Raw genomic sequence first — 25,060 nt, forward strand, 5'->3', positions numbered from 1 at the left:
TGAAAAAAAGAAAAATATTAGCTCTCTTTTAGAAATAACTTAGAAAATTTAGGAGATGCTTTAACATCTAGACATGAAGACATGAAACTAAACCTGATTAAACGAAATGTTAATATATACCTCCCGCCAAAAAAACCCCTTATTCCAAAACCCTTATTCTAAGATGAGGGTATATACCTATGCACAAACTCAAGCATCAAGTTGAAACTACACATTTTATAGGTCAAATGGCTGGCTGTGCTGTTTGTTTTTTTGTTTGTTTCCCAACAATCGATACAATTGAAGTACAGTGCATCCCGCCCATGATAGGTTCTTCCCGTCATGTTTTACTGTCTGGCAGGGTACAAAGGAGGGGTAAACTCTGAGCTAATGGAGCGATCTCAGATTATCCATTTCATCCCTTTGGTAAGCATTTACTATAAACAGTACTACATCTGTCACTTTATCTTTATTTATAAATCATTGTCTTCTTTACAGTGTACCTTAGGAGGGAATGCATTCTACCATTCTGGAAATATTTATTTCTGTTTACTCATAAAGCCTATGCTTTTCTTTACTTAGTGTAATGTGTGGAAAACTGTTTTCATACTTAAGAGAAATCTTACTGGATTTCTGCTAGTTTCTTATTAACAAATGTTCTGACAACCAAATACTACTACATAAAATGCCCTGAAAGGACAAGCTTATGTCCTTTTCAGATAAAGAAGCACTGACAAAGTTAAGCAGCGTAGAACAAATTCTGACACTTCGCTGACACAATACAAAACATCTATTGAGGTTAAATTCTTCAGGTATTGTTGGTTATGTTTAAAGATGTGTCAAGAGACCTTTCAAGTTAAGAGTAGGCATATCATAAATAATTACAATATTAGCTTGACGTCATTGTGAGAATGTAAGTAATGCTTTTTACCTGTGTCTGCATTACACATGTTAGGGACACAGCGTGTGGAGCCGGTTTATAGAATGAACATCAGTGATGTGGAGTAAAAAAGGCTTAGGCTGTTGTGCTGATTAAGACCCAGTAATCAACATACACATAGCATTACCACCCTTTAACTCACATGTGTCTAAAGTTTCACATTAAGCTATGAAGCTTTTATCATTTTTTTCTTTGTAAAAATATACTTTTACTTTGAAACTTAAAAATGTTAATTCTAAGCTTAGCTCATAATCACTGAAAAAGCTAACTCCTGAGCTAATTTCTTTGCACTCCAAATTATATATGCATGAGATGGATCATCCATCTCTTTATTTTTAGTACAAATGAGAAATACCCAAAGTGTAGTAAGCAGGGAAGTGTCAAGATTAGGTGTCCAGTAATGATGAGCGAGCTCTGGGCCAGCCTGAGGGTTGCAAGAGTGCAGGTGAGCACAGGTGAGATGCTACCACAGACAAGAAGGTACCACATCAAAACTGTTTCTCTTCCTCCCAGCCAAACCACAAGGCTCTACTGCCCTGCCTTCTGCTTTGTCCCACTCCCACACACCCACAGAGTGAAGTGACACCCTCTGCCGTTTGTCAGATCTTAGTTTGAGACATATTTCTCTCTTCTATCCTCTCCACTAATGTTGCCTATAGTTTTAAATAATATCTCCTATATGGGCATCTGTACCTCAAATTCTCTAAACTCACACGGGGTTCTCAAATTATCTACTATCTCTTGAATAGTTCTCAGGAACCTACCAGGAGTCCTCCAAGAAAGAGTCTCTGTGAGTGGCAACTGCGTAGCCAGAAGCCTGTTTCAGTGCTGTATCTGAACGCTTGCCTTCATCTCCCCCAGGATCCACCAGCAAGACCTGCACACCACCTCTGAATGCAAACCACCACTACCTTCTCTCCACCTCCACTGACAACACCTCTCTCACTCCCATTCTTCCTGCACACACAGCCCTACGGTTTCTTCCCATGATTCTGTCTAAAAGGCAGCTGACCCCCTGTGCTTCCAGCCCACCCCACCCCACGGACACCTAAGCCTGCTAGGGCCTGTGCATGCAAGGTTTCTCCTTGGAGCCTCCCCTTGGTGACACATGTGCTGTGTAAGCGCCTTTGTCTGATTCACGTGCTAAGGCTCAGCTGAAAGATATGTCTTCTGAGTCCTTCTTTTCCTCTGCATCCCATGACTGCCCACCTGCATTACAAGGTCGGCTTTGTTCCTTTGATACGTAGTCACAGAATTAGGATGAGTTATTAAAAACTAACTTTTAATTCACCTCTTCACGAGGGGAAGAGAGTAAAGTTCATCACAGTCATTGTTTCATTTACCTGATATCTGACTATTTTGGAATGGATTTACGAAAGTACACTATCTGTATGCAAATGTATAACATGTACATACATGTGTATGTATCTGTACTTGGCACACCGTGGTTAGGATCCTGTTCTGAACATGCTTTCAAAAGCATCTCTACCTTCAATCTGTGCTGATCTAAATGCCTTCCAAAATCACCTAGTATCAGGTCTTGTTGTGACAGACTGGCCAGCTACCAGGGTACAGCATGCTGTATTTGTTTTGTTTTGCTGTGCTGTGCTGTGCTGTGCTGAGCTGCGCTGCGCTGCGCTGTGCTGTGCTGTGCTGTGCTGTGCCATGATATGCTACACTACGATGCTCTGTTATGCCTACGGCACAGCTATGGCATGGCTATCTTATATGTTATGCAATGGCTTCCGACAAGCTTGGTGGACTCAGTTCTTTTCTGGAGACCTAACTGTCAACAAAATGAAGAGCAGAGGGCTGAGAGTTTTGTGTGATGGCAACAGTTTCTGGTCATTTTAATATTACAGAAATGAGCAATCAATATAGGGGTACATATTTGAATAATATTTAAATTTGCTTTAAGTTCTGGAACTTTTAAAATGTTGGGTTTTGATGTTTAACAATTACTTGATGCTTTAAAATACACGACATTTGAAGCAGCCACAGGTGAGAGAGCACTGTTAACTATTTCGTTAAGTAAAGCCTCAGCTCTTTCCTGCACACACAGACCAAAACCAGTTTGTGGTGAGCCCAACGGCAGATTTCACTGTTCTGATTCACATGGGCCCACATGGGACTACTGTTTAAACTGCTAGAAACTTGTAACAAATGAGCTCTTAATAAGCCAAGACAGTTCCACAGTAAGAAAAATAAGGACATTTACAGTGAGCTGCGTTTAAAGCTCTTATATAAGAGAATATCAATTATCTAAATTGTCAGACCTCCTCTCAATGCTCACTTAATGAAGTTTCTGGTTTCACTCATAGACTGACTGAGTAGGTACACTTTCCAACTCTGCTTCTTGCTACTTTCCTATTGTGGCTTCCAAGCTTCCAAGAGTAAATTCTCTAAAACCAGGTGGAGTTTTTGGAAAGAATCACACTTGTTACTATAAACTTATAAAGAAAATTTATGGACATAAATAAATAGAAACATTATAGGCATAGCCAATTCAGTAGCCTAATTAAAATACATTTGTTTTCATTGCAACAATATGTTGTCATGAAGTCACAGTTTTCATCTACAACCAAATATTTATTATATTTATTTTAATTAGGTGAGACCTACAAGGAAGTATATTCTCTTTTAACTTAATAGGGAAGATCGGAACCATTTGTCAACTTTATGACTCTAGAAAGATACAAGGCAACTACTCAGCACTTGGGATGTGCTACATGCAAGAAAAGATCCAGCCGGGCAGTAGTGGTGCATCTTAATCCCAGCATTTGGGAGGCAGAGGCAGGTGGATCTCCAAATCTCTAAATTCAAGGCCAGCCTGGTCTACAGAGTGAGTTCCCCAGACAGCCAGGACAACACAGAGAAACCTGATCTTGAAAAACAAACAAACAGACAGAGAGTGAGTGAGTGAGTGAGTGAGTGAAGGTTGGTTGAAATGACCAGAAAAACAACAACAATAATCAAAAAACACTAGGGTGGAAAAAAGTAACATGGCTTAAAATCCATTTTCTAGGGGACTAATTTACCTTCACATCCTTTTGTGCTTCTATAGAAGTTCATCAATCTACTACTTTCCAATGCTATTAAATCTTTTTTGCACCTGTATGTGCAGGCCAACCTCACTTCAAATACTGGAATAATTCTTATGGGGCACATGACACAAGGAATCAAACTGTGTCTACTGCATTTTAGACAAGACTCTACCACTGGGGTGTGTTCTTATTAACTTAGAAACACAACTTATCAGAGTACCAGTTATGTCTCTAGATCTGTACTTGAAAAGATGACAACGCCACTTTTCACTAGCCCATGAAGTAATCAAAATTCAAAGTGCATTTCTTTTAGATGTGCATAGTTTTCACACCCCCACAACTGGGGACAGGTGTATATTGTGATTAAGATGCTCGGTAAATGTGAAAAGCTGCAAGGGAAGTGCTGTTCCTCACATACACAACACCTGCAGGACCAGGAGGCCAAGGTGGAGTGCAGAGGTCCGAAGGAATTACAGAAAAGGACTTACAACCTCCCCTTCCTACACACTAGAATTGTAAGACTGCTGAGTCTGCAGAGACCCAAGGCTCCCATTCTGTTCTCTACACACAGCCCTAAGGAAGCTGCTAGAGTCTGAGAGCTGAGAACCTCACCCTTTAACTCAGAGCAGCTGTGCTGCCAGCAATCCACTCCTAAGTTCTCTTTTTACTGCGTACTTTCTATTACACCCCTGACTGTCTGCCTCGAGGGTTTTGCTTTTGCTTGTACACTGCTCAGTGAGGTCTTAGGACTGCTCCTTATTTTCTCCACCCAGCTTACTAAGGCATTACCATACTCTTCAGCCACGCCTCACGTAATTCACTCATTCCTACATTTTTCTTCTTTCTCTCATACTTACCCCTCCCATCTTTTTACTTCTTGATTGTAACCTTCCACATATTTAACCGTATGATCTGTAGACCCAACAGTATCCCAGCTACTTTATCCACTTCAGTTTTTTTTTTTAAGTTGACCTAATCCTTCATTCTTATCCTTATTCTTCTCCCCGCCCCCACTCCTAATCTTATTAACTAAAATCCAAGTCTACTCCATAGCATGCTTGGTTGTTTATCTTTCAGGAGCCACTGGAGTCAAAGGGGCCACTGTTATTAATTGGCTAATATGACTTTTACGCAGTGCTAATAGTAAACAGATGTGGCTGCTCTCCATTTAATTGCCTACTCGGGGAATAATAGAGTTCTCAGCAGACACCATGAACTCCTAGACTCAAGAATTATTCTCTTAGACCAAAGAATTATCTTCTAAACTATACCCTCAATTCCACCATACTCAAGTCCCACATGAACATTGAAAATACTTGAATAGCTGATAAAGTTAAATATAAAAAGCAAAATAACACCAGATGCATAAATTCCAATGCAGTAACAAAAGAAATAGAATAAGACAAGACAACATAGCTCTTCCAAAGATTATTAACCCTACAGTAATGAGAGTGAGAATGAGAGTAAGGTAAATGAAATCCCAGACAGAGAACTCAAAATAATTTGAGGTATGTTTAAAGACACAAGAAAACAGCTGAAAAAAAAAGGGGGGGGGGAAGGTGATACAAGACATGAAGGAGGAATTCAACAAAGAGAAAATTACTTAAATGTTGAAACAAAATAAGTAAGTTCAAAAAAAAAAATCTGTAGAGTCTTAGTAATACAGTAAGTGAGGGAAGGAGAAAACAGAGTATCTGGAGTTGAGGGCAACGTGTAGGAGCTTGAACAATCCAACAAGGACTAAGACATTAAGAAGGTACTAATGGGCATCTGAAGATACATTTGACACTCTGAAAATCCTAAACTTAAAGATGATGGGCACAGAAGGAGAAAAACCTTGTCCTAAAGGCATAAGAAACATTTTCAAGAGATCATAACAGAAAATACCCAGAGTTAGGAAAAGAGATGCCACTCTAGACACTGGAGGCATTTAGGATACAAGATGAACTATTCCATGAAAGAGCCTCCTACCTGAGGTCATGATAAAAACACTAACTACACAGAACAGAAAGAAAACATATGGAGAGCAACAGGAGAGAAACACCAGGCCAATGGGAAACACTAGAATACAGTAGTTATTAGTTTGAAACCTTAGAAGCCAAGTTGGTTTAGACAACAAGTGTCTACCCAGATTACAAAATCAATAAAGCAACCTGTCATAACTTAGTCAACTTTTCAGGATAAAAACAGACTAAAGGAATTTATGACACTAAGCTCTACATAAGATACTTGGAGGGAAGTCCATTCACAAGGCAACCAGAAGGAACAAGCCACACCAAAACTATAGCTAAGCAAGAGAAGGGAAGAAGCAAAACCGGACAAGATCTACAGGTTGGCAGGAAGCAGTATACATCTTTTAATCAAAATTCAGAATGCTGATGGTGTCAGTACCCCATTCAAAAGGCACAAGCTAGTATACTGAATCAAAAAGCAAGGGCTATTTTTTGTTGCCTCCAAGGAATGCACCTCCTCGCAAAAGATAGACAATATCTTCAGATAAAGGACGGAGATGCACATTCAAGCAAAGAACCTAGGAAACAAGCAGCTATCACTCAGTTGATACCAACTTAGTACTGCTTTTAGGTGATACAAAACAATTTTCTGAATTTCAGTGTTATCTTTTGTATTACCAAAAAAATGCTCTACTAAACTAGAAATAAATATAAGACATGTATAAATTCTTGGATATATATGACCTACCAAAATTAACCAAGGTGAGATAATTTTAAAGATCTATATCATGCCATAGGACTAATACCAATGCTTTCTCAAATTATGACATAAATAGAAGGGGACATTACTAAACTCTTCTAGCTAAGGTAGTATTACCCTGATATTCAAAATGAGACAAAGATGAAAGAAAAACCAAAAATTACAGATCCATCTCTCTGATGAACATTGACCCAAAAATTATCATCAAAATACTCACCAACCCATTAAAGGACACATTCAAAAGATTATTCATCATGAACAAGTTGGTTTTACTCCAGATATCTATAGAGTATTAAATATGCATTAATCAACCAATGCTATAAATTATATAATGGTCTCAAGGATAGAAACCACACGGTCATCTGGATAGACATGGAAAAGGTTTTAAAAACCCAGCATCCCTTCCTGTTAAAAGTCCTAAAAATTGGGGCTGGGGAGATGACTCAGTGGTTAAGAGCAACGTCTGCTCTTCCAGAGGTTCTGAGTTCAACTGTCAGCAACCACATGGTGGCTCACAACTATCTATAATGTGACTGGATGCTCTCTTCTGGCCTGCAAGTGCACATACAGATAGAGCACTCATATACATAAAATAAATAAATAAAAGTCTTAAAAATCCCAGTGACATTCTTTGGCAGAAAAACAAAATGTTAAAATTCATATGGAAGTAAAAAAGTTCCCAGAGAGCCAAAGTAATCCTAAGCAAAAACAATACTGCTGGAGGTACGGTTTCAAACTATACTATAAAGCCATAGTCATAAAAAACAGTACAATGCTGGCACAAAAGCAGATGTATAGGTCAATGGAAAAATAATAGGTGACCCAGATATAAACTTACATACCTGTAGTCACTTGATTTTTGACAAGGAGAAAGGACAACATCTCAACAAATAGCACTGAGAAAATTCAATGTCTACAGGTAGATGAAACTAGAGCCTTATATCTCACCTGCATAAAACTCAATGCCACATGGCTCAAGGACCTCAACATAAAACCTGACACTCCAAAACTGCTGGAGGAAACAATAAGGAGCACACTCAAGATAAAAGCATAGGTAAAGTCTTTCTGTATATGACTTCAGTTGCTCAGGAAACAGGCCGGCAACTGTGTTGCTCTCAACCTTGATCACAAAAGCTTCTTTCTGCCATGGGCAAAGACTCATCATTGGTCAAAGTGCCATGAAGAAGTGATTGACTGCTCGGCCCTAAGTGGGATACCTACAGAAGAAGATGCAGAATGAATTAAGAGTCAGAGGACAAGAAAGAGTGCTGTGAAATGCAGCCTTCTGGACATGTCATGTCTGTTGCCCTCGTGAGCTCACAGCAGCTGTGGTTATTTGACCAATACCATTTATAACATCAAGCCCACAAAATTCAAGTAGGAGCAAGGACGGCTCATGAGGAGCCAGCCCTAGCTGAGGAGCAACTGGCAGATGTTGGTTGTGAGGGATGGGGTATGTCCTCTGGAAGGCTGTAACTGCCCCTAGTGGATGCCCCATGCCCGTATGTATAGACATCTGTGGGTAGTGGTGGGAGACAGACAATCAGGGCTACTTGACGAAGTTGGGAGGGGGGCTGTTGTGGGCAACCAGAGTGAGTTAGAGGAAGAAAGAAAATAGATATGATCAAAATACATTGTATACATATGTGAAATTCTCAAAGAAAAAATTGAAAATATTATATTAAGGATATACTCACTAAATGTTGAATCGAAAAGAACAACAGTTTACAAAATGTACAAACACAGCCAGGGGCCAGATGACTGTGTCCCAGCTCCAGGGCCCTTCCTTGTCTATCACTGTTTGGTCCACACAATTTGACCTGGCTCGCCTTCCACTTGATTCTGATTCTCTGAATTGACTTCCTTGTCCTTTTTCTTTAGCTGTGCATCCACTTAACCCTAAGAACCACTTGTGCAGCAGGAGAACCTTGCTATTCCCTGTTTACAGATAAGAAAACTAAGTCTCAGACAATCACATAATGAGCTCAAAGTCACAGGTATTCACAATGTTTTTATTAATCTAAAAATGGTGAAAATGGTTAATATTAGTATGCGATCTTTTTATAATAAAGCTTATAAATTTTCAATATTATGTGAAAATGGATAAAGGATTTCTACATCTAAGACTTTAAAGAAGAAACTCAAAACCTTAAGTGTTAAGATCAGAAATCTAGTGTCGCATCTCCACCTGTAGCCATCAGTGCATACATACCTCACTGAAAAGACTTCCATTAACATAGGAAATCCAGAGCTTCCAGAAGTTAGGCAACTGACTTAACACAAGCTTGGTTAACTTTTCAACAAATGCCACTCTGTGGGGAGTTTTGTATCTCCATGCTAAAGAGTAAAAGAATAAAATAGATATTTGAATCAAAAAGATAAATCCACTAGAACACAGTGCCCCTGCCCCTTCCCTTTTTCTGATGAGGAGGCATTATACTGGCAATGCCAGGCAGGGGCAAGGGTAGAGCAGCTGCCAAGGCCTCAGGAAACAGTGCTTTACCCATATCCTCAGGATTCTTAGTTTCTCTTTTAAAAACCAAACCTGGGGACTGAAGAATGGCTTAGAGGTCGAGAGCACTTGCTCCTGCAGAGGGCCAGGGTTCAATTCCCAGTACTCACATGGTGTTTAGAACTGACTGTAACTCCACTTCCAGGGGATCTAGCACCCTCTTCTGACCTACAGGGGCACTGGGCATTTGTAAGCCCCACCTACTCAAGGACCAGGTAACTTCCTGAAATTCTGGTAGTTGTAGTTCTTGGAAAATAACATTGCCACATGGGAAAATATGGTGGCCATATGGTTTTGTCCTTAAAAACCCCTATAACACATGTCTGGAGGGAGGCACTCACTGGTAAACCAGGGGTGGTTCTGACCAAAGTCCATCCTGGTCAGTATTTAATTAAAGCCTGCCTCAAATTTGGCTCAAAATTGTGGAACTGGTTTTTCTCCTTTGGGTCTCAGGACACAAAGACTTGAAAATTTTCTAAAAATAAAACATTTTAAAATAAATAATAAAAGCCAAACCTTCAGCTGGCAAAGAAAAGGCCAAGTTAAGGCCTGTTGTGCAGCCAATAATGAATAGTGACAAATCTAAGCCTGTTGGAATTTACCAGTGAACACCCTAGGTTTTACCTAGGTAAGGTATATCCCTATTCATGTATTCTTTGCTGGGAAATAAGTGAAAGCAACATGGACAGAGCCTAAGGGCCTGTGGTTCCGGAGGCAGGCAGAGCTCTGAGTGGTCTGACTGTGCACTCGTCCCATGCATACATACAGTTAACAGTGCAGGTCTCATCACCCAGATTCCTACCTGTGCCACCTAAGAACCTCAAAGCAACTGATAACAAAATTCGTTCTCCAGCACCAGTGAAAAAGATGGAATCCTGACCGATCACTGACTTAAAAACAAACAATATTACTTGAAAAGCCCCAACAGGAGCAAAAAGTAACTCAGCTTCCTTCTTTTTTTTTTTTTTTGATAATATTCATATTGCATCTCAATGGTTATCCCACCCCTTGTATCCTCCCATTCCTCCCTCCCTCCCACTTTCACCCTATTCCCCTCCCCTATGACTGTGACTGAAGGGGACCTCCTCCCCCTGTATATGATCCTAGGGTATCAAGTCTCCTCTTGATTCAGCTCCCTTCTTAAATCTAGTAATACGTATTATAACTGAAACCATTTTATGATGAGAAAATTACTTAACAATGATTTTTTTTTTTAACTATCAAACTGATTCCAAAAGCTTAATTCACCAAATCTCTTAAGGCAGATGAGTGGGTAGATTACTTTGTCCCAATTCACAGCAGTGGAAAAGGCTTACACACTGCTGGACAGTGCCGTCAGACAGACTCTGTAGTGCTGGATGTGCTGCAAGTACTTAGCATACTGTTGCTCAGTTGTCCAAGGCCCCTGGTACTTAACACACGGTTGCTTGGTCATCCCGGCCTGTGCAAACCAGTATGGTTCCAGGGCCCACTCCACGGAGCAAGGGGAGGAGTGTCATATTCTCTTTCATCTTTTGGCACCTGCCAATTTTCTCAAGTATGAAATGGGGTCTTTTTACCCCATCCCTTCAAAGTATCCAGATCTGAAAGATCACGAGGAGGTAGAGGTGCTAACTTACTGTCATCGCGACCAGACTGAAAGCTGCTGCCCCTCTTCAGTGACGCTGCCTGGCTGAGATGACCCAACACGGAGGGGCGCACATCACTATCCAGGTCCGGCATGGGACTGTGCGGGCCAGGGTTACCTGGAAGAGAGGCAGTACTTCTGTGTAGCTGGATCTAATGGAGTGCTTCTTCAAGGCTATTTCTTGCTCAGTCATCCACTCTTTTAAATAAAGAATTTAAGTAAAAATGTCTTCAAACAGCTTTTGGGTTTTTTGTTTGTTTGTTTGTTTGTTTGTTTTACATTTCTTGTGGCGCTGAGGCTTGAATCCAGGCCCTCATGGAAGAGTTCTGCCACCAGCTTACATGTAGCCGTGAAGTCATTTCCGTTAGGGCGCATGTGGAGAACTCAACCTGCCATTCTGGCTGAAAGCAAAGGTCTAAGAGACAGCGTGGTGGCGCGAGTGCGTAGTTTGAGAACGCGTGCAGCAAGATGAGGTGTGGCGACGCTACAAACGCAGACAGTGAGAAGTCGCCTGCTGCAAAACAAGACCCAGGCTTAGAGAGGAAAGCACGGGCTTCCGAGCCGGTCTCTCACGCTGCTGCGCACATAAATGCCACGACTCACACTTGCTCCCTCGCTTTCACTGTCTCTCTCTTTGGGATATGGATGTGATTCCCTCCGTTCGCTGCTGGTGCCAGGCACCAAATCGGAATCTTTCTAACCTGAAACTGCTCATATTGTAGAAGCTGAACATTCTACTTCTGTCAAGAAACTCCACAGCTGTCACCGAAGCACTTAGAAAGTGGTACCATGAGGACCAGTACTTTAATGCCAGCCCTAGCTACACAGCAAGTTCAGGCCAGCCTGGGCTACAGGAGACACTATCTTAAAATGCAAACAAATGTGGATTTTTTTTTTCTTTTTGTGCTGGCTGAGTGGGAAACGCAGAGGGAAGGAGGCCTCCTCTGCTCTCTTGCTTTATTTACTATTTTCTCCACCAGCAGGCCTCACTCATCACTTTCCTTCATCCAGTTAAACTTCTATCCTTAAAGATGCAATTATCACAGCTACTGCCTGGCCAGCTGCTGGCCCAATGAAACATGCTTTCCACTTCCACTGCCTCCAAGAGCAATCAGAACGTGTACCACTCTGACAACTTCCTGTTGTCTATCAACAGTTTTGTGCTGTCTGCCTCCAAGCTAGCTCACTGTCCTCTTGGGAAACAAGAACTGAGTATTTTATCTCTATTGTCACTGGGCCTAACACAAACAACTCCCTTAAGGTAAGCGTGACTTGAACAAATTAAAAATAGAAAATTTTAAAAATAAAAATAAATAAATAAAAATTTTAAAATGAGCAAATTAAAAATAAAAACTTTTCAAAAATTAAAAAAGAATGGCTGATTTCAAGTTACTAAAAACTGTATTCCTTATAGTTTCTCATTTAAGTTAAAAAACATGAATACTTTCAAATTCTAAAGAAAAGAAACATTTACAAATTAAAATAATTTAATACTTTCGGGAGAATAAAGCGGTATTTAAATAGCAACACAAATGGCAGATAGATATTCAGAAGCATCTAACAAGCATTTACTGGCCAATCCTCTGTGCGCCCTTCTGAGGAGTTTAGATTCTGGTTGAGTGGAGGCAGAAAAATAAACCAACAAACAAATATAATTTAAGTTGCTATTCAGGTAATACAGAGTGAGAAGGAATGGGATCTTTCTTCACGGGCCCGATACTATGTGGCACCAAACTCAGAGCAATACTGGCTACATTCTACCAATGGGTTTTACACATAGCAAACTGGACAGATTTACCTTTTTTTCTTTCTTTCTCTCTTTCTCTTTCTAAGTGGAATACAATATTTGAGGACTGTTTTGATGATTGTGCTAACTACTGCTCATTTAGTCCTACTTAGGAATATATTTCATATAAAGCAAGACTTCTATAATCCGAAATGTAAAATAAGTGGCATATGATGTAGAGTTTAAAACTGCCAACAGTAAGTGAGACAGCTGATATTAGTGGACGTGTGGGTAAGTCTCCCACACCCTGAGGGATTACATTGACTGGGCTGAGGTGGGAAGACCCCTGCTAAAGTTCTCTGAACTTGTGTCCGAGCTTACAGGAGGAGGAGGAGGACGCTGGCCGAGCACAGGCCCTTTGCTCTCTCTCTCTCCCTGGCTGTGGACAGGTCTGCTGCCTGGACCTCGCTGCCATGATGGACTGTAAATACAACTGAGCAGGAGCAAAGCCTTGTCCTACAGCTGCCTCTGCACAGCGTCTGTCACTGTCATAACAGCTGCCCCTGCACAGAGTCTGTCACTGTCATAACAGGGACAGCCAAAATAAGTAAGGCAGGTACGATAAAGCTTTTGTAATTGATTTCTTTCCAAATTAAATAGAAGATCTGTGAGGAAATCTTCATGATTTATATATGACATTTTACATTGTAGTTTATACAGACTTCACTGTTACTAATTACAGAATTCAAGAAATTTATCTCAAAACATTCATTTTCTGCTGTGCCAGAAAGATAAAGGGACTTACACTAAGAAACATGTTAAAAGTTATTTGAAAATTCAAAATATATATAAATATGGATATTTAAAACTTCACAACATGCTTTTACTTTATGAATGCATGCTTCACAGTACTTTCACAGGACCTGAGGCTACACATTTATGACTAAGAAGGAAAGATTTTCTAGCCTCATGAAAATATACTATCTATATTTCTACAAATACTGCAATTACTATTGCTTCAGTGGATCCTCAGAAAAGTTTTTTCTTCATAGCTGGTATTTTGGAGTCTTAAAAGACTTGAATTTTGAAACTTGAAAGATTGGTTTATCGTTACATATGTTCAGTCCAATCAGAAGGGACTTCATCATGTTCTGCTGGCTACACCTGGAAGAATTCCTTAGCTGGTAATGAGCAGTACCATCAAGGATAACTCACGGGTGGCTGAAACAGCAGGTGCTGGGCAGCTCTAACTGGCGCTGGAAACATCCTTGTAAGCAGTATGTGAGTTAAATGACCAGAAGGTGGCGCTGCAGAGCTATGCACGTTTAAAAAATGTGGTTCTCAACCTGTGGGTCATGACTCCTTTGCCAATTATTTTCAAAAATATTTATGGTACACTTCATAACAGTAGCAAAATTACAGTTATGATACAAAAACAAAAAAGAACAATTTTATGGTTTGCATCCCCACACATGAGAAATTGTATTACGTCATCACAGCACTATTAGGAAGGTTGAGAACCACTTTTTAAACCCTCCAGCTAAGCGGTGAGCACTAATCTAGAGTTTCTCTCCCAAAGGTTTAATTTAGTTTCTTCTCATGGAAGCTCTCACAGTGTGTTACAGGAATCTAGAAGTATTATGCATTTAAAAGAAAATTTATTCAATTTATTTAAGACAAACCATTTATCACAAATCATTATGTCAAAAAGACAAACCATTTATCACAAATCAAAAATCGGAAAGCCTTGTGGATTCTGATTATTCTTCTAAAGCTTCAATTATGTCACTCAATACTTTTATTTCTCAAGATGATTACAGTTAAGTTGTTTTGATGGTGAGTATTTCTATAAGACAATGAAGAAAAGGAAACACTTTTTGTCAACTATACAATCAGTAAAATTTTAAAATACTTTGCAAAAAGTCAACCTTTTCTTGTTGATTGTCTTTACCTCACGCTGGTATACAAGTAGCTTGGAAGAGTCTGTTCGCTATACAGAGCACATACAACTGGAACTGAAGCGAGGACTGGGTGACTAAGCACACTCGCTGCTCCTGCAGAGGACCCAGGCTCAGTTTCCAGCGCCCACAGAGAACCAGCTCCACGGGATTCTGTGCCTTCTCTTGGCCGCCTGGACCCTGGGACCCATGTGCACATACCCACACACAAACTCACAAACATACACATAATTTACAGTGGATACTGGGACCCGTGTGCACATACCCACACACAGACTCACATACATACACATAATTTACAGTGGATACTGGGACCCATGTGCACATACCCACACACAGACTACATACATACACATAATTTACAGTGGATACTGGACCCATGTGCACATACCCACACACAGACTACATACATACACATAATTTACAGTGGACACTGGACCCATGTGCACATACCCACACACAGATTCACATACATAGACATAATTTACAGTGGACACTGGGACCCATGTGCACATACCCACACACAGATTCACATACATACACATAATTTACAGTGGACACTGGACCCATGTGCACATACCCACACACAGATTCACATACATACACATAATTTACAGTGGATACTGGGACCCATGTGCACATACCCACACACAGATTCACATACATACACATAATTTACAGTGGACACTGGGACCCATGTGCACATACCCACACACAGATTCACATACATACACATAATTTACAGTGGACACTGGGACCCATGTGCACATACCCACACACAGACTACATACATACACATAATTTACAGTGGATACTGGGACCCATGTGCACATACCCACACACAGATTCACATACATACACATAATTTACAGTGGACACTGGGACCCATGTGAACATACCCACACACAGACTCACATACATACACATAATTTACAGTGAAATCATCTTTGTTTAAAAAACATATACAGTTGAAGATGATGTCACTTTGTATATTTTCTTTGAAAGCTCAAAGACCTGGCCACGGGGAATCAGCTGAGGACAACATTCTCCATCACAACAGAGTTTTAGGCTTTAGTTAGTGTCTGCATTGGACCCTTTTCTATAGTGACAGTGAACCAAGTTTTTAAGGCCATTCTTTTTTAAACAACTACTAAATTAGCAAGACTTCTGACAAACCAATTATTTTCTTCAGTGTAAATATTGTCAAAAAAACCAAACTCTTGTGATTATTGCTGAGTAGAATTTGGGGGATTAGGAATCAGTAAGGCTCTACTTTACCTTAGGGCTACATCTCCAGCACATGGAAAACACTAAAAACTTTACTGTCAATGGTGAGGCTGCGACATTTACTAACTGTCCCCCATATTAGGAACAGTGGTAGGAACTCCTACAAAGAGGAAGTCCCACGGCTAGCGGTACCAGCTCATTGTTGAAAACAGAACTACAAAGATTATTCTTTAATCAATGCAGCCATGAAACTGTTCTAGCTCTAAAATTATGATTTTATGATTCCGAGTTTTAATCTGAAATTTTGCATCGTTCGTGTGAACAGAATGGAAAGCACACATTTTGATAGGCAGTGTTATTTAATTAAAGATATAAAGTTTGCCGCTTCACCCTGAGCACCCTGCACACTGTGCGTTGAAGGGATGATGGTGAACAAACATCTGACTGAAACTCCTTCACTGCGATCTGTGCGAGCTACGTGCTGATTAACTACCATGTAGAGATGACTCTGGAGACAAATCTCAAGGAGGCACGGAGCCCCGCAGCACAGGTCCTCAGCACAGAGCCCCGCAGCACACGTCCTCAGCACAGAGCCCCGCAGCACAGGTCCTTCTGAAAGTCCATGCAGTACAGAATACAATAGCAAGACAATTCTAGAAGGAAACTGCAGCATACAGCTGCCTCCATTTATAAGTTTACCAAATGTCTGAAAGAAAGAGTTCACAAGACACTTTATGTTGAACATACACAAACGCGCGCGCGCGCGCACACACACACACACACACACACACACACACACACCACACAATGACATTTCTTCATTGGTGACAACCAAAAGTTAGTCTTATTTCTCCAGTTTAATTTTCTGTAGCCCATGGAAGTAACATTCTTAAAAAGTAATGTTTTCCTTATTTGTTCTTTCTTCTAACTTGAAGTATATAGATATGAACAAATTAAAATAAACATTAAGTCTGGAAGTTATTTTTGAATTAATATAAACACAGAACAGAAATTTGTTTTATTAAAAGAAAACCAGTTGAAAATTTGGTTTGGAAGTAGCATAAGTCATTTGACAGGAACACAAAAGGCATGCAATCCTAGTCAGACCACCATTTGTTACCATAGGCTACGAATTTGAAACAATTCTGATTTTCTTTCTGAAAACTGTGGGATTTCTACTAGATAAAAGCTCTTTAGCTTTTAATTGTTTCAGAAAGTGCTCTTGTGAGGCTCACAAACTTAATGGGTAAACTTGGAACAATCAGTTTCAAATAGTGACATGGACTATAAAAATGAAATCCTAATTATCATACATATAGCCAGAATATAATGCATCAAATAAAAAAGCAAGGATTTTCCTATTTTAAATGCATCTAGTTGTTAAAATTTGTTTAACAGATGCTATATAAACAGCAGAAAGGGCAGAAGAGTCCTAAGGCAAGCCTGCAGATGTGGAGCCAGGTGAATACCTTCACTGTATTTTTCCTCCTGCCTCCTGTGGCAAATTTCTCACAATCTACAAAAGTGGGGGAACCCTGATCCAGGGCCCCAGACTCGGGAGGGCAGCCTACTTCCTCACCACCCTTAAACACCTTTGAACACATTTTCCTGTGCACAGCGGTGCCCTTGTCCTGTGCTGCAGCCCGACCACCCACTGTTGCTTGTTGACCAAACATGTAGGGCCAGGAGCCTCCAGGCAGAGGCAGGATAGGATTCCTTTCAAGCACCACACAGGAATTTCAATGCCAAGGCTGGGGTGGGGGTGGGTGTATCAAGGCAGAATTACAAATTCCTCACGAATTAGACCTGTGTCAACAGATAAAAAAAATGCTCTTTGATCTTCTGACTATATAGATTTGAAGCTCCAACAGAGAGATTTCCTCAATTTAAAGGGAATAATTTAATCCAAATTGACCCAAGTGAGTCACAGTCACCACAGTTTAGCTCACATTGGAGCTTCCTGATTGGGTTCTAGGCCATATTTCCGGTATGTGTTTCAACATCATTCAAAACAGCAGCTTAGAAAAGGAAATGCATTTAAAAACAAGATTACACATGAACTTTCAAGATGCTAGCAGTACAGCCAATGAAGCAGTTTGTCGTAAGGTGGGTACAGGAGCAACCACAAGGGACAGCCGGTGCTTTCACTAAGGTCTCACACTTCACAGCAGTTATAAGCAGATGACATAGAGGAAAAGAAACTTACATTATGCAAGTCAAAGAGGTATGAAAATCACAGAATATACAATAAAAATACTTGTAACAGATACCACTTAAAAATTACCTTGTACATGTTTTGAACTGACGTGTACTTTGACATTTAGTGTTAAAGCTTAGTCTCTATTAAGAAGGAAGGACAGGATTAGTTAGGCATGAAGTGGCTCTCACTGCAAGAAGTCTGCAGAGAACTAGCTGCGGGGCAACCCACAGAAGAGGTCCTCCCACGAAGCCTGTCGCCTGTCTGTGTAAAACACACAGGTGACGAGATCCCATGCAACAGGAGAACAACATCCAGTTCTTCCCCATGGCTCATAGCAGTTCTTGCTCTACTGTGCAGAACCGAAAGGCCATTCCAAAGGCAAACCAAACTCTTCAAGTCGTAACTGCTCTTTGAAAAAGTGCCTAAATCGCTGGTACTAATTATTGGTCTTAGTTTTTATTTGAAAGGTAAAACTGTCATTGTGCTCCTTAGGTTTGGGGTGGGCTTTGTTTGCTTGTTTGTTTTCAACTTGACACAAGTTACAATTATCTGAGAAGAGGAACCTCGGTTGAGAAAATGACTCCATCGCATTGGCCTGTAGGCAAACTTATGAAGCAGTTTCTTGATTAATGGTTGATGTGAGAGGGCCTGTGCGGGATGCCACCCCGGGGCAGGTGGTCTAGGGTGGCGTAAGAAAGCAAGCTGAGTGAGCCAGCGTTCCTCTATGGCTTCTGCTTTCATGCCCCAGTGCCATGGTCCTGCCCCTGCTGAGTTCCTGCCTCACTTCTCAGGGACGGACTATAATTCACAAGCTGACATAAAGCTTTCCCTTTACCCCCAAGCTGCTCTGGGTCAGGGTTTTATCACAGCAACAGAAAAATAAACTAAGACAGTCATCAAATTATATATGCACTTTACAATCTACAACCAACTGTGTTAAAATGTGCCAATCTGTATTCTGGCAAATATAACCGTTTATATACACCTATGCCACTTCCAGTGCCAACCAGTGGCAATTTCTAGTACGGGCACTCTGAATCCGATTCATGTGCTTCCCCCTTCTGAATACATGGGCAGAGGAGAATGGAAAGGCTTGCCCTCACTGAGAAGAATGCTTTGGGCTCAACTCTTACCCCACGCTTCCCTCTCCTGCATCTACTTTATCCTGTGAATCCCTGTAGAGCTCCCAGACTTAACACAGGCAAATCCTGCCAAACATTATCCCTTGAGCACACTGGCATCACAGCATGCGAAAGAACAAGGGTCCAGGTGAAGGGCTCCCTCCCAGGAGTGATGCCCATAGGTGATGCTCCCAATAACGGAGGAGACTTAGCAGCAGGAAAAAGATGGAGACCAACTTGAATCTATCTGTACTTGCTGCAACGTCTTCTCATTCCAAGTGCTATCCTTCAGGGCATGCTACGACAAACACCGAGGAGAAAAACTACGTTCTTTCTTCTCTAGGAAATGAATTCCATAATGAAACCTTCCTAATGTATAGCCAAACTACAACCTTAAAATAAAAAATATAATTTAAAAATATTTAATATGTGTATAACATATGTCTACTGCCTTCCTAATTATGAGAATTATATTAGTAAACCTATTATTTAAAAGGTTTATGTATAAAATATGTACATAAATTGCTATATTTTAGATAAATGTCAATAAAAACAGTTTAGTTATACTGTATAAATGTAACCAAACAGTGTATATACACCTGAATAAGCATCAACTGAAAACAGAACCTTTTATATCTTAAGGTCCTTGGACAAACATAAATATTTTTAGTTTCTTCAGTGAGTATTTAACAATCTGCTACATGTTGGAAAGCCTTCTTCTGCTGGTGGTTGGTTTATAGTGCCTCAAACCCAGGGTTTTGAGCATGTGGAGTTGTGAGCCACTTCTGAGCAGCCCACTGCCTGCAGCCCACTCACCATTGTGAATGCTGAGAAAAGGCCACTCAGGTGTGACATGTCCGCAAGTCTTCAAAGACAACCTGAGCTGGATATGACTGCTCCTTCCTTCTGTTGTGTCTATTTGTAAAAACTCGTTGCTTGTAGAAGCTCTGGCTTCTCTTCGAAATGTCCCGCACTGAGCTCTATCTAAGTCTAGGAAGTCTTTCCTTAAGTCCTGATTAGAGCACAGATCCCAAGATGCAGAGCCAGCTGATGCCCTTTCCCCCAGTTTACCAGACAGCCAGCTGGGCCGAAAGGTAAACTCAGGCCATTTTAGGAACAAAGAAGACGACACCTTTGAAGGCCACCTTTCAAAGTCCTGTTTGAGCATCCCAGCAGGGGTTAACCAAAGGCCTTTCCTGCCAGGAAACCTTAAGGCGTACTCTAATTTTGGACCTGTTTCATAGGAATTCCCAGAGACCAATCCTCAGGCAGTGGAAAAAATTCAACATGTGCAACGGTTCAGAGCTCAGGGTGCTTTGCACAAAGGGCGCCGGAAGCAGGGTGGTCACCCAGTTCAGGCTGGAAAAACACAGTACTCAAATCCTCCATCCAGATTCAAACTTTCAAAATTGGGTTTTATAATGTACGTAAATCACCAAATTTAGAAAAAAGCTAAAAATACATATGTTTCTCCAACAATAAACACTGGTTTTATCCCGATACCTTTCCTCAACGTAGAAAATCCCAAAGATCACACTTGGGCTTCCGGGTCAGGGCCCAGGGAGTGGGGTGGATATCGGGGTACCAGCTGTGAGGAAGGTGGCGAGCAGTGGGTGACTGTCCACTAATACTGTAACAACTGAAGTCCTCAGGAGGGCCTACCCCAGTCCTCAGCACAGGCCATGTATAAAGAGCAGTGCTGCTTTTTAAGGCACACCTAGAATTCTTTCCCTGCTCTTACTATTTATAGTCTGCCCATTTAAATGGGGCTTTATTTCACACACTGTCCCTGTTCTTAGCCACTGTTTTGTCTGGGTTTCAGCAACTGCACGCCCTCTTCTCCTGAGCCACTAGTCTAGGTGCAGTGGCTGGAGAAGACCGCCTTCACACACTGCGCTTAGGTCGGAAGGACAAGCTGCTTCCTCTCTGAAATGAGGCTCCCGAGAATCCCCTGTGAGAACCACAGCACCCTGACAACAGAATTCCAGAGGAAACACGAGCATCACTGCTTCAGAGCACTCACACACCACTTCTACACAACATCCGACAGCTGGAATATTAGTCACCTTCTCGAATGCAGGTGCCTTCAACAGACAGCTATGATCAAAACCACCAAGCTTGCACCTGCTAGGCAATTAGGTACTCTGTCGCTGAACACAGGGGCCAATCAAATCAAGCCACACGTACCATCAGATAAGCTGCTGGTGCTGCCTTCCATCCCTGCCACCTCTGAGTCCTACAGCTTTAAAAGGAAAATTAGCGGTATCGTGGTCAGATCCAACCATAACTGCTGGGCCCCTTCTAGCAGTCACTCTCAAAGTGTCAACTCAGGGCACTTACTTACACTGAGGCTGTCACTTCAGACATTACTAATTAGCACTGTAAACCTTTCCTTAATAAACTCCACCTGTGGCATAAAATGAGCATAAAAACACAGCATGTGAAAGTGGCTCATCCAGCCTGGGAAATTTCTGCACAGGTCTTCCTAGGTGGCCTGTGGTCAGCCTGCCTTCCTGCCACAGACAGGCAGCCTAATGAAGTACTCGCTGCAGTAGTGCAGCCCATGCAGTGATTCACAGGCCTGGGGAGAAGAGGATGGTGCGACCAAAAAGGTACCTGGACGTGCACTCCTTCCTATCTTCAGTGTTCGGAGAAGGTGTGTCTGTCATTGGTTCCTGTGATTCCTCCTCACAAAGACAATGGATCTGCAGTCAACTGCTACACTTTCTTCTACTTTCCTCCAAACCCAACCTATCACCATTAGGAAAGTATGACTGGTGGAGGGCCCACATACTTAGTGGACCTTCTTCCACTCTGCCTTACACTATAGCATACTTAATTAAGAAAATTACAAGTATCTGTTAGGAGTTCATCAACAACTACAGATTACATGAATGAACAACTGTTTATTCCATACAAACATATACTTAAGGCACATGTTTTAGATAAAGACTCGCCCCTACACAGACGTGCACACCATCATCACATTGCCTGTCAAACGGTAAGTGTGTTAAAGAGTAGCATAGCCAATGGCTTATGCACAGATAAAGCTAAAATGAAAGCATCCATGTGCAAAAGGGCCAAAGCCAATGATTTTCCCAGTAACCAGTTTTTCTGCGCTAGGAAACAAACTCTGCTTGTACACATGGCACATCTGCTAAGACGTCTACAGAAGTAGCTGTTAAAAGTGATGGTATCATTGCTCTCGGCTTTTGGCTAAGGTCAAGTACAAAAAGGATGGCATACGCACCTAAGAAGGACACTGGAGAAAATTAAATTGAACGTGAAAATTAACAGATAATTGTTGTTAATGAGTCATCAGGATCAGGCATGGTGGCATACGCCTGCAATTCCAGGACTCAGAAGGATGAAACCAGAAGATCATTGCAAATTCTAGACCATCTTGGGCTACATAAGTCTTGTCTCAAAACAAACAAACAAAAGCCAAAAAATAAATAAGAAATCCCCAAATAGAAATAAATTACTGATATTTCAATTACTGACATTGGTATTTCAATTCAAAAATTTTAAATAGCCCTTACCTCTAAAAAATACATAGATAATGACGGTCTACTTCAAATAATACAGAATGACAAGGAAGTGGCAGAGGAAAGGGAAGCTATTTGCTAACAACTGATTAAAGTAAGCTAGGTATATGAGGAAGTGTGTGTGTGTGTGTGTGTGCGTGTGTGTGTGTACACATATGGGGGGGCTGATGTGTGGGTACATGCATGCATGCATGTGTGTATGTGTATATCTTGCTCTCAAATATGACTGGTGACTGGAAGCATGTGTAAGGCCCTGAATTCAGTCCCCAGCACTATATGTGTGCATGTACATGCATGTGGCTTTCAAAAATGAACTAATAAAAACTGTTTCTTCAAAAGACCCCATCATCATCTTTCAATTAAATGTTAGATTTTAAAATCCAGCACTAACTAGACTTGCGGTTATTAATAACAAAAAGAAAAAATAAAAGGAAGACATAAAGTTGAGAGGGAGATGGGCCAGGGCACTGGGGGGCTGGAGGAAGGGTAATGCTGGTTGAATATAGTGTTAGGAACTTTCAGAAAAGAAAAGCTATTACTTAAAATTATTTAGTTCATATTAGTATTTATTAGCAACAAAACAAATGTATACCTAAGTATATTCAGAAAACTAAAGGAAAAATTAAATTCAACAATAACCCACTTAAATTTGCCTAGTGAGTTTAAGAAATTAAATGTTACCGTCGAGAAGTATACGGAGTGAGTTTTAAGAGCTGGAAGGGACCATATTTACTTTTGATTAAGAAAAGCAACCTATGACATGAACTAGGTAAATCTTGTAACAACACCCTCTCAAGTAACGAGGAAGCTCTACACAAATTTTCAGGAAAAAAAAAAAAAAACAACTAGAGGAATCTGATTACCCATGTACACTTTTTCACCTTTCCTTTTGAAATTTTGACTTTTACATTAATACTCACACACATATGAATACATAACATGGGGTAGGCGGAGGGCTGGGCATGCGGGTAGGTGATAAAGAACTTGCCCAGCACAGCTTCCACCCCTAGTGCAGAGGAAAAACAAGACTCCGACTTTTCAGTGAAGGAATATTGGTGTACAGCATTCTTAGGCAGCGGTGGCATGAACTTTTCAGGGATGCTGTTTTCAACTGAGCATGCTGAAACGCCCCAGAAATGTGTATATTTTCCATAGTAAAATATCTATCTCTTCAAACCGTTTCTAACAAGCGTAGGTAAGAAAATCCACTATCAGAACACACCCTCTGTGTAGCAAGCAAACACTGACAGTGGTGAGCACCAGGACCACATCTCCAGACACCTTCCTCGTCTTTTGCCAGCAGGCTAGGTCCTCCGGCAATCTGACTTTATAAACATCTGCACTCTGCATTTCCCATCACAACTGTAATCACACACTTATGGCATTTGAAAAAATTATATGTTCCATAGACCCAAAGCTCCAGGAGGTCTGCTCACCATCTTGTACCTCTAGCACAAAACCTAGCACACTGATGATGCAGCCTGGCTGCATGTGGCCTGCACTCTGCAGAGAAGGTAGCAGGAATAATCCAGCCTTTAACCGGTGGGCTGCATGAGCCACATGATAGCCAAGAATGCAGCCTAGCACATTACCATAAATTTACATAAAACCAGATTGGGGACGTTGGTTTTGTCTGACAGTTGGTTGGGCTTGTTTGTTTGTTTGTTTTGTAAACTTTCAAGCTTGGGAACTTGAACTTTATAGACCACAAGTTTCTATCACAAAGTCAAAAAGGCTATGCCCTACGAGTGGAGGGTGGTAAATGGCAGATGTTAAAACCACCTGGGATTCTAATGGTCAGTCAACAGGACAGAGTGGACTCAAAAATGAATGGTTGACATGTATGTAAAAGCACTCTTAAGATTTCCAACTGCTGTCCATATCACATGCTGTCATTTTCCCTTGCAACAAATACAAACAATTTGACAATTGAAATTAGAAATCAGTTCATAACACATGGGTATCAAACGTAGAAACAGAATTGGGACTGAAAAATTACAAAAAACTAAAGACAGCTCATTAATAACAACTATACTACAAATGAAGGCTGGCATCTTCCCAGTATCTCTAGATGGTACTGCCATGTCGACTTCACGTTGTTTGTTCCTCCACATTCCTGGGAGCTGGTTGCTATCAATGTTCTCTTCCGAGGGGACCAAGGCACTGAAGCTGCACTCACCAGCAGAGCCTTGGTGCTCAATCCATGAAGCTCTCTGTTCTTCTACCTCAATTTTCAAACTTCAGGAGTACTCATCTTTCATTTCTGAAACTATGCTGTCATGTTGCCACACTGTCCCTGTGAGCACCTCGTCCCCGTCACCATAGCAGGCTTCTCTTCTCCGCCCAGTCATGCACTAAGGGCCCTCATTCCTTGGTGGGCACAAACCACCTCCACGTCTCTGAATCTTCAGCTCCAGCTACCTCTTGAATAGATCTGTCTTCTTTCATGACAGATGATTCCAAACT

General features: G+C 41.1%; 1 protein-coding gene across 1 annotated transcript in view; it reads right to left on the reverse strand.

Moving 5' to 3' along the window:
* Exoc2 (exocyst complex component 2) overlaps window positions 1-25,060 on the reverse strand; it is a 167,247-nt gene that overhangs the window by 64,347 nt on the left and 77,840 nt on the right. The window contains exons 12-13 of the mRNA XM_051169545.1: window positions 10,807-10,932; window positions 8,888-9,012 (exon numbers count right to left, since the gene is read on the reverse strand). Coding sequence (XP_051025502.1) covers window positions 8,888-9,012; window positions 10,807-10,932 — 251 coding nt within the window. The remainder of the gene's footprint in view (window positions 1-8,887; window positions 9,013-10,806; window positions 10,933-25,060) is intronic.

This window comes from Acomys russatus, chromosome 3, assembly GCF_903995435.1.
Source record: "Acomys russatus chromosome 3, mAcoRus1.1, whole genome shotgun sequence".
In the NCBI taxonomy this organism is placed as follows: Eukaryota; Metazoa; Chordata; class Mammalia; order Rodentia; family Muridae; genus Acomys; species Acomys russatus.